The sequence below is a fragment of the Emydura macquarii genome, unplaced genomic scaffold (genome assembly GCF_026122565.2).
Source record: "Emydura macquarii macquarii isolate MOO-44397 ecotype Brisbane River unplaced genomic scaffold, CSIRO-AGI_Emac_v2 contig_1253, whole genome shotgun sequence".
Lineage (NCBI taxonomy): Eukaryota > Metazoa > Chordata > Testudines > Chelidae > Emydura > Emydura macquarii.
In genome coordinates, this window is record NW_027131390.1 from 37,829,878 (window position 1) to 37,841,895 (window position 12,018).

Sequence of the window (12,018 nt, forward strand, 5' to 3'; positions counted from 1 at the left end):
GGAGAGCAGCAGCTTGGAGGATCCGGGACCTAGGAAACCTGCTGGGACGTGCACGGAAGATTTGTCAGTGGTCAGCCAGCACCAGATCTCGCAAATCCCTGCACCATTCTTGGCGCTGCTGCCCAGAACCAGCCCTGCATTCTCTCTTACACACAGCGACTCCCTCTAATTTGGGGCACTGGGCGGCTTGCTCGGTACTTCGTGGTCCATACCGATTTGTTACAGCATCTGACTGAACATATGACATGCAGACCAGCAAAAAATGAATGACTTTCCTGCAGGAGAACAAGCAGGATCTCTCTCCCCTGTGGTTCACTTACCCCTCTGGGTGCCAATAGGCTGGAGATCTCACCACTAAAGGATCTCGCAACTCTCAGTAGCCTATGGGCCGTCTAGAGCTTAGGTGCAAACAAGAGACTGACTAGGACACCTGGAACTGATTTAGCGTTGAAAATACTCCACCAGCAACTCTCGGTCCTACAAGGGAGGCCGTTCAACACCTGAGCCTCCTTCCTAGCGCCAAGGCTCTGCCACTGACCCAGGTGCCAAAAGTGCAGCACTTCACGCAGTTCCGCTCTTTGACCCATGGCACATCACCTTGATCATAGAGCTGAGGCCCACTGCAACCACAGGTCCCAGCATGCAATGCTCCATCGTGCTTCTAGCCTCCATCACACAGACTGGTACCCGCTCCATTTCCTGCCAAGGGACAGCAGGCCTTGGGCTCCTGGCACGTTCCCACTCAGGCACAGTTCAGCCACCTCCGGTCGAGGGTGAGCCCAGCGAGCCGTGAAGGATCCTCCCCCACTCCTCTCCCCGCACGCACGCACACCACTCCTTTCTGGCCGGCCGAAAGCCGGTGACTCTTACCTTCAGCTTCTCAAATCGATCACTCAGCGATGCCACTTGGTGGTCCCGGTGGCGCCCCACCAATTTGCATAAGGCACAGATCAGCTGGTCATCCGCAACACAGTACATGTTCACCTTCTCGTTCTCGTGCTCCAAGCACGTGAGCCCTCGGAAGTGTGTGTCTGGCACGGGCTCCACCAGGCGGTGGCTGGTGAACGGCTTCTTGTTGGGGTGTGTGGCCCGGAGGCAGCGGTCACAGTAGGACACCTCGCAGGTTATGCAGGTCTTCACCGCGTCCCGCGGTGGATCCTGTTCACAGAACTGACATGCTATCCTTTCGCTGGACATGGTAGGGCTCTGGCGGTACGTTCTCTCTCTGCGGCTCTCGCTAGGGGAGTTGGGGCCACTCAGAGAAGCCTTTTGGAAGCGATCTATGATGTTCTGCAGGGTCACATTCCGCTTGAGGCCCTCTAGCCCGCGGTGGTTAAGGGAGATGACATACCGGCAGGTGGGGCACTGGAATGCTGTGATAGGCTCTATCGACTCGCCGGAGGAACAGCTGGACACCAGGATGCGATGAGCACAACTGAAACAGAGGCTGTGAGCACACGGCAGCAGCAGAGGGTCTTCGAATAACTCCAAGCAGATTGGGCAGGTCAATTCCGACTCCAGTGTTTCCATCTTTAGTTAAAAAATTCCTGCTTCAGCATCAAAAACCAGGGAAGCTGGTCAGTTATCTGCAAGAGAGAAGAGGGGAAAGGGACAGCGTGAGAACCAGCTACTCAATACAAGAGACATCAGGAACTGCATTAGCGTCAGCAAAAGGAAAGACAGCGGTGTCTCTTTTCTGCCAGAAACTCAGACCAAACCTTTTCTTGGGAAGAGGGGGGAAAAACCAGAGACCAGCAGCCAGCATGAATCTTAAATGTACTGCATTCACATGAGCATGGCAGGAGATGGTTCCAAACCTTCCATCCCACCCTCATATGAAGCTGAGAGATTGACTCTCAGTTTGCAGGAATATTTTCAGACAGGCAATTTATGGGGAGGAGGGGGATTTATTTATTTAAAAAAAATAAATAAATAAGCACACTGCTACAAGGCAGGGAAGGAAGCACTGGACATCACAATGCCAAAAGCTAAGACAAGGAAAACTGCATAATTTTACACTTTTTCACTGTCACTGCAGAACACAAAAACCAGAGGGGATTGTGCCTGTCTCATGTGCATGAGAATTCTAGTGTAAATCAAGGAGGAAACACAAGCAGCAATGATAAAAAACTAAACATTTTCTCTACTGATTAGAAAGCACCAACTGCTTTTCAGTGAAGGATCCCAGGGAAAGCGCGTTGGAAGGAAGAGATCGGAGTCTTGGAACCTCTGACCAAGCAAAACTATTAGGGACTCCAAGGTATTGTTCTTTTGCTGCACGTTTGAACCAGCGCCACGGTGTTTGGGGTGGGGGTGGGGAACAGAGGAGAGTGAGATGAGTCTCTAACTTTCCATCTCTCAATTTGCTCCAAAACACTTCAAGGAAGAATGCAGGGGATCCTAAACCATCTCCAGCTGGAGGAAAACAAGGCCATATTTTTAGACTGTCTCCTCTGTGGAAGGTTTGAAACGGGCTCAGTTCAGGCGCCCTGCGTTAAAAACAAGCAGCACAAAATGCATTTCCGAGCACAGGAAAATAAATGGCTCTGATTTCACAGTTCATGAACTCCAATTGCTCCCCACTGCCCTAGCTAAGACTGGCTGCTCCTTTTCATTCCTGGCAAACCGAGTAGCTGCTCACACATCCCCCCCAGACCCAGTCCCAAACTTCTCCCACCCCTGGACCAGCTCAGTGGGCTTCAACAAAAGGCACTGCCCTAAAAAGAGGCAATTAGCAGAGTTTAGATGGCAGTTGCTACTCAGATGGCTGAAACTAAGCTGAAGTAATGCTTTGACACACACTGATTCTCTAGGTTATTAACCAGCCTGGCAGAATTGTATCTGTATTTCTTTTTACCATGTCAACAGATAGTTTTGATGTTTATTTGTAGTCAGTTTTTTAGGTTTTTATCGATTTAAATCTTCACCATTGTCCGAAACCATGAGGAGGGATCATACAACAGGGAAATGAGACAATAATTATCTAAAGCAGGACACGTTGAAAGTAAAGAAGTTAAAGTTTAATGGTTTATAACCATTAAAACACAAATTGTCAGGAGCCCATGTCAAAATATACAAAAGAAACAGCCTTCACTCGAACGCTCATAAATTGACGTTTACCAACGTTCACCATTACAAACCTAATCCTTCCAAGCCTAATTATTAAACGCCTACTGGATTAGCAATGGCTACCTGTTGTGGATGGTTGCCTAGTAAAACCACTTCCATACCTCACGCCACCTTCTTTTCCAGGTGGAAATTTTCACTTTTGAAACACACACGAATAATGGATTGCAGGCACCGAGGAGAGGAAAACCAGGTTCACTCAAGTGCAGAGTGGCGGAGGCTACTCAGCAAGGTGGGGCATAGCAGTGGGCTCCAGGACACTCTGGCTGCGTGCATCCGGCAGCGTGCTCCCACCAGTTTTGTTCTGTGTTATAGGGGAGCGCCCCTCTCTGCTGGTAAACCAGCAATCAATCAGTCAGTGCCTCTGCTTCTCTGCCAGGAGCTTGGAGATGAAACTGTTTGAAGGGTGAGTTCACAGAGCACGGTCTCTGGTAAAAATTCACATGCCACTCTTCCAGGTCCACTGTGGTGGGAACCTCCTAACGCGAGGGAGACGGAGCACTTACTGATCTGGGAAACGGTGGGGCTAGGACAGGCCCTGTCCTGCAAAGTGATCTGAGCTGGTTATCAAAGAGAATAGCTGGAAAGGGCTGGTTATGTGCCAAGCACTCATGGCTCTGGCAGTCGGACTCTGACCCATGTCTCAGAGGGATGCACCATGAGTGCTGCTCTGTGGGGCAGCAGGGGCCACAGGCTCCAGTTTAGAAAACAAATGAGGGACAGGATGGGCATGTGGCTGAGCTGGGGGGTTTCTTACCCCTGGTGTGCGTGTGTGGCAGCGGAGAGGGAAGGGGGGGGGAAGAGAAGAGGAATAGGGAGAGGGATGGAACCAACACCTGCCCAGGGCAAGACACAGACTCCTGTTCTTCCCCTACTCCTCCCCAGAGGGCAAAGGGCAACTGCCTATGGTAGCTCAGTGCTGGCTGAACCTGCGGGAGGGAGCAGAAGTGCTGCCAGGAGCTCCCAGGGCATTTGCTGAGGGAGGTGCATAGCCCCACTGATCTCCCCACCTTCCAGTGCCATCGTCCTGCCCCTCAGCGTAGCAGGGGACTCTCCACTGAGGAATGGAGGCAACTGTTTCCCACCTTCCCCCAGGACTGCTTCTCCAGCCCCCTTCCTGTCCGCAGATAGCCCCTCGGACGCGGGGGGTGGGGGGCAGCAGAAACCCCACCAGGAAAGGAGGGGTCAGTTATCCAGCGTAGGCCTTCCAAAGTAAGAGAAACCCCACCAACAACCCAGCCCCTATCATTCCAGATTGGCACCAGCTGTGCCCTGGGTCTGTCACCCCCTACGAGATGCTTGACAGCAGCCTCCCACTCTCGGCTGGAGGTGCGCAGGCAGGCGGCTGTTTGTTGACTCCTGTGTGCACCGGCAGCGCTGCTGGTGATAGATGCGCAGCCATGGGAACTGGAGAATCAGAGAAGATGAGGGCTGGCAGGGACCTCAGGAGGTCATCTAGTCCCACCCCCTGCTCAAAGCAGGGCCAACCCCAACTAAATCATCCCAGCCAGGGCTTTGTCAAGCCAGGCCTTAATGGAATAGAGGGAGCTAGTTAATTGCTTGCGAGAGCAGTCGGGGCTTTCACACACGGCTTTCTAATATTAAACCTAAATCATCACATTCGATTACGCTTATTTAGTCTTAGCAACAGAGGAACTTTAAAATCTATTTAGACCTAAGAGAACACAGTCCTCAGCACTGACCTAGCAGAGAGCTTGACGGGCACGACTCGTTCATCCTTATATGTTACAGAGAGGCAGGCAAGGAGGAGGAGCCACTGTAGGCACTTGTCCAGACAGCAAACTGGTGTGAGAGATGGGATTAGAATCCAGCTTCCTGGATCTTGGCCCCATGCTCAGTCCACTAGACCACAGCGCCTCTCACTGCTCCCGCTGAAATGTGGTCGAGGTAAAATCTGTTGCTCAACGTAACGTCCCTAACTCCGAAAGAATTAACAGACTAAGTCATTCCTATGGGCAGATCATGCTTGCAAAGCCCCAGATTACATATGAGTAATGGGGCACTTTGCCATCAGAGGCAATGATCCCGTATACATTGCTGTGTACAGCACTGCGGCCACACACTTCTCTCTCTCAGTGGCAGCTGTGCTCCTGAAGGAAGCCCTGTGTACCACAAAAGCCCCCGATCTGACTGGTTACTGACTGCCTGGGCTACAAACTCTTTGGTAGAAGCACGAGCCCTCGTAACATATATGACCAGCCTCAGCTGGAAGGAACCCACCCACCCACCACTCCCTCAATGGAGGGACCCCAGATCCAGCTAAAAGACGCGGCCCTTCCCCAGGCTTGCTTCACTGCAGCTCCCTCAGCTACAGACTAGGCTCCTGGTGAACTGGGGCCGTCTCCCGAACGCCATTTGCAGAATCAGATTCAGCAGCCTTGACGTTCAGTCGCACATTGGACCGACAGGGACACGCAGAGCACGCACAGACAAAGCTTCCTGAATGCCTCCAGAGCATCTGAGTCGGCACTGAGTGCTACCAATCCTTGGAGCACAACATTGCACAAGACGTCTGTTTTGCTGTTGTTCATATAGGCGTGGGGCCAGACTGATCTCTCACCGGTGTAAATCAGGAGTAATTCTAATTAAATCAGTGGGGATGCAACAGATGGGAGCACCGAATCTGGCTGTCTGTGTCTAGCAATTCTCAGTTAGGCGCTACCAAAGCGCTAACTCTCCTATGTTCTCTCGTAAGAGCAGTGTGCCTCCCCTTGATGAGACACTCATGGGGGGGTGTAACTTCGGAGGTAAAGGAGTATGCTCGAACTTCCATCCCCAGACCTCGGCATTCACGTGAAAACAGGTTGGACAGAGAGTGCCCTGGTAGCTGGAGAAGAGGGCTTGGTAGCTGGGAGGCTTTTTGGAGGCGTCTCACTGGAGGGGGAGTGGCTGGGAAGGTTTGAGAGCTGGGACGGTGCTCGAGGATTCAGCCGCACAGTGAAGTTCATCGGGGGCCAAGGGGGTTTGATGGGCAGGAGGAGGGGCACTTTTCATGGGCATTTCACAAGATAATCCTAAGGCTGGCAGGCTGAGCCACTTCCTCCTCCTACTGCCTCGGAGTCCCGCAGTGAGTTTCTGTCTCCAGCTCACACAAGGGTGATTCTCTGAAACAGCACCAAGCCCCAGAGCAATTGCTAGGATCATAGGGGACAGGCCTGGCTCCTGTGCAACCTGGGGACAGCCCCAGCAGCAGCCCCCTGACTGCAAGCGAACTGCAGCATGACCCTCAGGGATCCAGCTGCTGGATCTGCAAACATTCAATAACGCAGGCAGCTTGTTGGGACCTGCCTGAGCCAGTCCCTGTGTATTACACAATCTATTCCTAACTGCCTGGAATAACACTTGCAAGTGCCTCAAGCAGAGTTTCATCTCTGCCCGCATCGGCTCACAGAGCTTATAAAATTAAGTAATTGAAAATGTAACTTATCTTAATGCTGCCGTAACCTTTCCAAGACCTGCCCAAAGCCCCCCAGGTCTAAGGGAATGTGGAAAAGCAGCTGCATCCAAAAACATTTGAAGAAATGAAAATGTTCCCAGCACTAGCTTTTCTCTTTGCCCTAGTAGTACCTGTTCTCAAATCACAGCTCCTGGCTGTGCCAGGGCAGAGCTTTGCCACATGCCCCAACACTTCCATCTCCTGAGCGGCCTCTGCCATATTCCCCTGTGATATCCAGGGCTGTGCAGATGGTAGGGATCGGGTCAAATCTCTCTTTCACCACCACGCTGGCTCTTCCTCACTCTTCACTGCTGCTAGCAACTAGCCTGTGTTTCCTTTGGTTTGTTCAGAGTATTGTGACCTTCTGATGTTTATTACAAACTGCCTGTGACTCAGCATTTGTCACTTGCTGAGTCAGGAAGCTCCGATTGGGTAAGTCCACCTGCTTTATTTTGAAGAGCCCAGAGCTTGCAAGTAGAATTCAGCAGTCCATATGGAGAGTAGTATTTATTATCACGAGTAATCTCATTCAGCTCAGTGGCAATACACACCACTAGTAACAGCTGCAGAAATGAGCCCTAAATAAGCACATTCTCCTCTTGCCTGTGGCTAAGGAAGAGGAATTACAGGCCGAAATAGGGTTTGTCTGCCTTTCTAAAAATGTTAGCAAAGGATCTGAAAGCAAAAATTATAAAGGGAAGATTCCTGTAACCTTCTGTGTTCAGTCACTGGTGCAACCAGTTAGTAAGAATAGCACCTGCAGCTACAAAGGATAGGCTAGTCTCAAGGGCATTGCGTCCTCCTGCTTTACGCCATCACTTCCCAAACCGTGGGGACATTCCATCAGCAGACTGGGTCATGGCAATCTCGTGTGTTTACATGATGGCATTCTCCACACAGCATGATTTGGCGTGTATGGTCACACTGCATGAAGGATGCTATTTTAAAATGGTGTCCTCTATTCTGTCCAGGTCATGGGAAACAATCCATCTAAAAAGGGGGTCGTGCAAGGAAAAAGTTTGGGAACCCTGCCTTATGACATAAACTGCTCACCATCTGAGCAGTCCCCCATGGCAGCATCGTACTGGTAGGTGCACTGTAGAAATTTCACACCTTCCTTCAAAGCACTAGGAGTAGCCACTGTTGGAGGCAAAAAACTGGACAACATGAACCACTGCTTTGTTCTCATATAGCCATTTTTATGATAATCTCATTTGCCCAGCACTGCAATACCTATTAGATCTGGGATAACTGAAAGGAGGCTTGAAATGGGTCTGAAGCAAACAGAGAAATGACATGGACTGGGAAGCTACTTCAGATGCACCTGGGTGAATCAGTTGGCTCTGCTTTCAAAGCACTTTTATTCTTCTTTCTTTGATGTTCACTTTGATGTCTGTGATTGATGCAGCACATGGAACAGCTGATTAAATTAAAATCTGCTTTGTTTACAGTAATTAACTCCCTAAATATAAAAACCACACACTATTAACAAGGCTTCTGAGGCAGCAGAATGTGTCATAGTACATGCTCTCTACATAAGGGTCTGAGAGATCAGCTATTCCAAACTACAGCACAAATCACCCCCTGGGGGAACAAGAGGAAAGCAGTTGTTGGACAGGGGTACAGTTACAATAATCCTTGTTTCAGTCAAGTTCAACATAAAAGCAAATATTTTTGCCATGGAAACGCTTGGGTGGGATTACTTTCCATGTAGTTATAGAATACATCGGCGCACAGGTTGCCTTCTCAGTGTACCTACCCAGGGCCTCTGCATGTCAAAATGTTGGTGCTGCAAGCAGCTTCGTATTGGCAGCAACTTACATTTAAGCAGCTATTTCATGCCGCACCTGATAGTATCCCACCCACTCAGTACAGGGTTTCAGATATCAGACACCAGCTGTTTCTAGCATTCTTTCCACTTGATCAGAATCTCATCTAAGATGCTAATTCAGTAAGAAATGGGTGAATATTTAGCACCCAGGGGGCAATTTTAAATGTAGATTGAATTCTGTGAATTTCTAACTCTCAAGCACGGGGGCAGGCAAAGGGTGGCCTACTGGGTAGAATGCGGTGCACAACCCAGTCTCATCTTCAAACTGAAGACGTGGGCTGCAGAGCCCCTTTGGGTCAAGATGGAGCATTACACACTGGGAGCTGCAGATTGGGAGCTACAACTCCATGCAGAAGACAAAAGCAGCCACGTACCCAGATACAGAACTCCGCGCTTAGTGTGTGAACCATGCTTTGGCATGCTTTTGCCCTGTACATCACTGAACACGGAGAAGGGGTAGTGGGCAGAGTGCAGGGAGGCAGTCAAAGGAACTTGATAAACAGGGTTTAAAAGAAAAGAAGAGAGAATTCAGCAGCACCAGAGGCAGAAACAGATTAGAGATCCTCTTACTAATACTAGCACAGGCTGCTGAGGCCTGGGCTGCTAGGAGGAGTGCTGGTCAGAATTAAAGCACATCCCCAGTATGACTAAGAAGATCCTCAACCACTGTGCCCCAGAGCTCCCACCAGCCGGGGCAATGCGGAACAGAGCCATGGTTTCCATTCTAGCAGCCACTCCCACAGCACGCCATCATTAGCTGCTTTGCTGCTGCAGCCTCCTGCCTATTCTGCCCTGCACTGTCAAGCCAGTTGTCTCATGAGATCATGCGGGCAACAGGGAAGGAGATTTTCTGAGAGAGCCTCTGATTAACGACACCATTTTATCCCAATTAAGGAACGGTGCAGCGCCAGGAACCTCACTATTCCTCTTGGAGGTTTTGCAAAATCAAAGAGAAGCAAATACTTCCTGAGGTCAGTAGATGCCACTGCAGTACAGAGGGTGCTTGCCAAGGCAGCCATTGACCAGATTTTCATTTGTTCTGGTTCCAACTTCACTGGTCCACCTCAAATCCCTGATGCAAGGACCTAATGCAGCCTGCCAAAACTCTTCACCTCGGAAGCAACAAACCTCTCTCTCCGGAGCTCATTATCAGCAAGTTGGAGTGAACAAAGATCTCTCTCGTTACCCGCTCCCAACCTTCTGTAGTCCTTTTTCCCCCCCAACAGAATAGGCAGATTCTGCTCTGCCAAGCACATCATGCATATCAGTACATGGGTACAGATACAACACTTCCTGTTCACAGCACCAGAGTGCCGGCTATTAGAGCCATTACAAAGAAGCTGTGGCAGGATAAAAATGACACTGATGGCAAGTTGTTGTTGATGCTGAGGAACAAAGGCAACTGTGTTAATTTCAGCTCCATTCAAAACAGGAAGGGGGGGGGGGGGAAATCAATGGATGCCAAATAAAGGAGGACAAAGACAGCAGAAGAATCACTGAATGCAACACTGACACGATATAGATTGTAGAGCAGGGATTATAGTGGAGCACCAACTCCACTGTAGTTAACATCGCTGTCTGTTTGAAGGGCGACTCTTCTAGATGGTCTAAAATCTGCATGCTTGCTTGGATTGCCTCGAAATTTGCAGTGTCTCACTGGGTAGTGTGAGCAGTCCAAATTTGGAGTAATTTGAGCAAGGGATTTCCCAAGATACATCCACCTTAAAAACATCCTTTTATAAAATCAACCCCCTCTTCTAATGTTGTTTTGCCCACACCAGAGCCTTAAACAATGGCTCTGATCTTCCCCAGACTGATCTCAGTCTCTTGGGATTTATCTCTGCTGCTGCATGGCATCCTTGTAGAGTGAGCACAGTTTAGATCACTCAGCTGTTGCAACAACCAGTGACGAGTGACGAATGAACTGCCCACTCTCATGTATCCAGTCCATGCAACTCCTGAAATAGAATTACAGCTCAACGGGTTACCTTTACGTGCAAAATTGATGGCTGCCATTTCTCTGTATTCCTTAGGAATCTGCCACGCCAGATCGGACCAGTGGTCCTTACAGTCTGCTATCCTGTCTCTGACAGTGGCTCAGTGACAGATGCTTCACAAGAAAGTGCAAGAGACCCCATATTAGACAATTATGGAAGAATCTGCACGAACAGACCGTTTCTTCATAAACCCATCTGATGAGGAGGTTAATCTGGCCCTGAAACATGAAAGTATTCCACACGTGTTTTAAAAATCCTACCTAAGGTAGCTGTGGATGATCTCTTTACATAAAAATCTAATCCTAGTAAGCACTCAGCCTCAGTGCTATCCTCCAGTAATGAGTTTTACAGGTTAATTACACATCTTGCGTATTGAGCAGCAGTTTTATTGTCCAGTATACATGGAGAACCAGAGCTTTTGCCTAAATGGTTTCAGTGAATTTAGAAGCCACCCATGTGCACGAGTGCATTCTCCCTTCCAAGACACGTTCTCTTGCATTTGTTAACACTGAATTTCACCTGCTGTAGTGTTTGCCATGCACCTAGATTTATTAATTACTTCTCCAATAGAATCACAGAAGATTGAGGTTGGAAGGGACCTCAGGAGATCATCTAGGGTCATCTTGTCCCTGAGTCTTCTCTAGAATTGACTAATCAAAATAATTGTATGTTATCTGCAAATTTGGCCAACTCACTATTCAACTCTTTTTACAGATAATTAAAGGCAGGGCTGGTAGCACCACCTGTTATTACGGTTACCTGACATGTTCCACTTTAAGACTGTGTTTTCAGTTGCTTGTAACTTTGCCACTTGAAATTTTTATCATTTCGGCCCAAATTTTCCATGCTGGGCGTCTGCCTCAAGCTGAATTTATTTGTTTGGTTTTGGTTCAAAACAGTACAACCATTTCCAAGAACAAGGCTCAGGAAAAATATGTTTTGCCTGGGTTAAAAAATGTGGTGATCTTTTGTCGGAGAAGCTCAAGCAATTCCATATTTTGGAGGAGGAACTTAAAAATTGGTGGCCTTTGGGGAGGAAACTCTATGGCAGAAGGAGGGATACAATCTAGTTCTCCAGGGCAACATTCAATTGCCCTACCCATGAGAATGTCCTTTGTCTTCCTGCACTCCTCTGCCTTGTTCTCTGCACACCTTCTAGCTTCTACAACAAATGAAACATGGGTCCTACAGACAACAGTCTCCTTCATTGCCCAACCCTGATTCATCCCCAGAATAGATCAATCCTGTGCAATGAATGAGGCAGGGGGTCTGTGGAAAAAACAGTATGTGACCATGTAATTAAAGATGGTCACAATCCATACGCACAAGAGGGTCAAATTAAATTTGTACAGGCAACCTTAATAATGGCATTTCCTCACTTTTGAGTGCTTGACTTTGCACCTTAGTAATGTCCTTTTAATATTCTCTGTTTGTGTGATTAATAAACCAATACCACCAGGGCCAGAATGCAAACTTGGAACGTAAAAAACCGGTGACCTCTGGCAATGCTGAAAATTGAGTGCACACGCAATCCTGCTCTTGTTTTCTGACTCTTAGCATATTTCTAATTCATGACAAAACTTCAATCTCATCCCATGGCTATCTAG

General features: G+C 48.8%; 1 protein-coding gene across 2 annotated transcripts in view; it reads right to left on the minus strand.

Annotated features, from left to right (window-relative positions):
* Positions 1-12,018, minus strand: part of MID2 (midline 2) — a 246,607-nt gene that overhangs the window by 207,167 nt on the left and 27,422 nt on the right. For both annotated transcript variants that reach the window (XM_067548512.1, XM_067548513.1), the window contains exon 2: positions 871-1,586. In XM_067548512.1, the coding sequence (XP_067404613.1) occupies positions 871-1,530 (660 nt within the window). In that variant the 5' untranslated portion in view covers positions 1,531-1,586. The remainder of the gene's footprint in view (positions 1-870; positions 1,587-12,018) is intronic.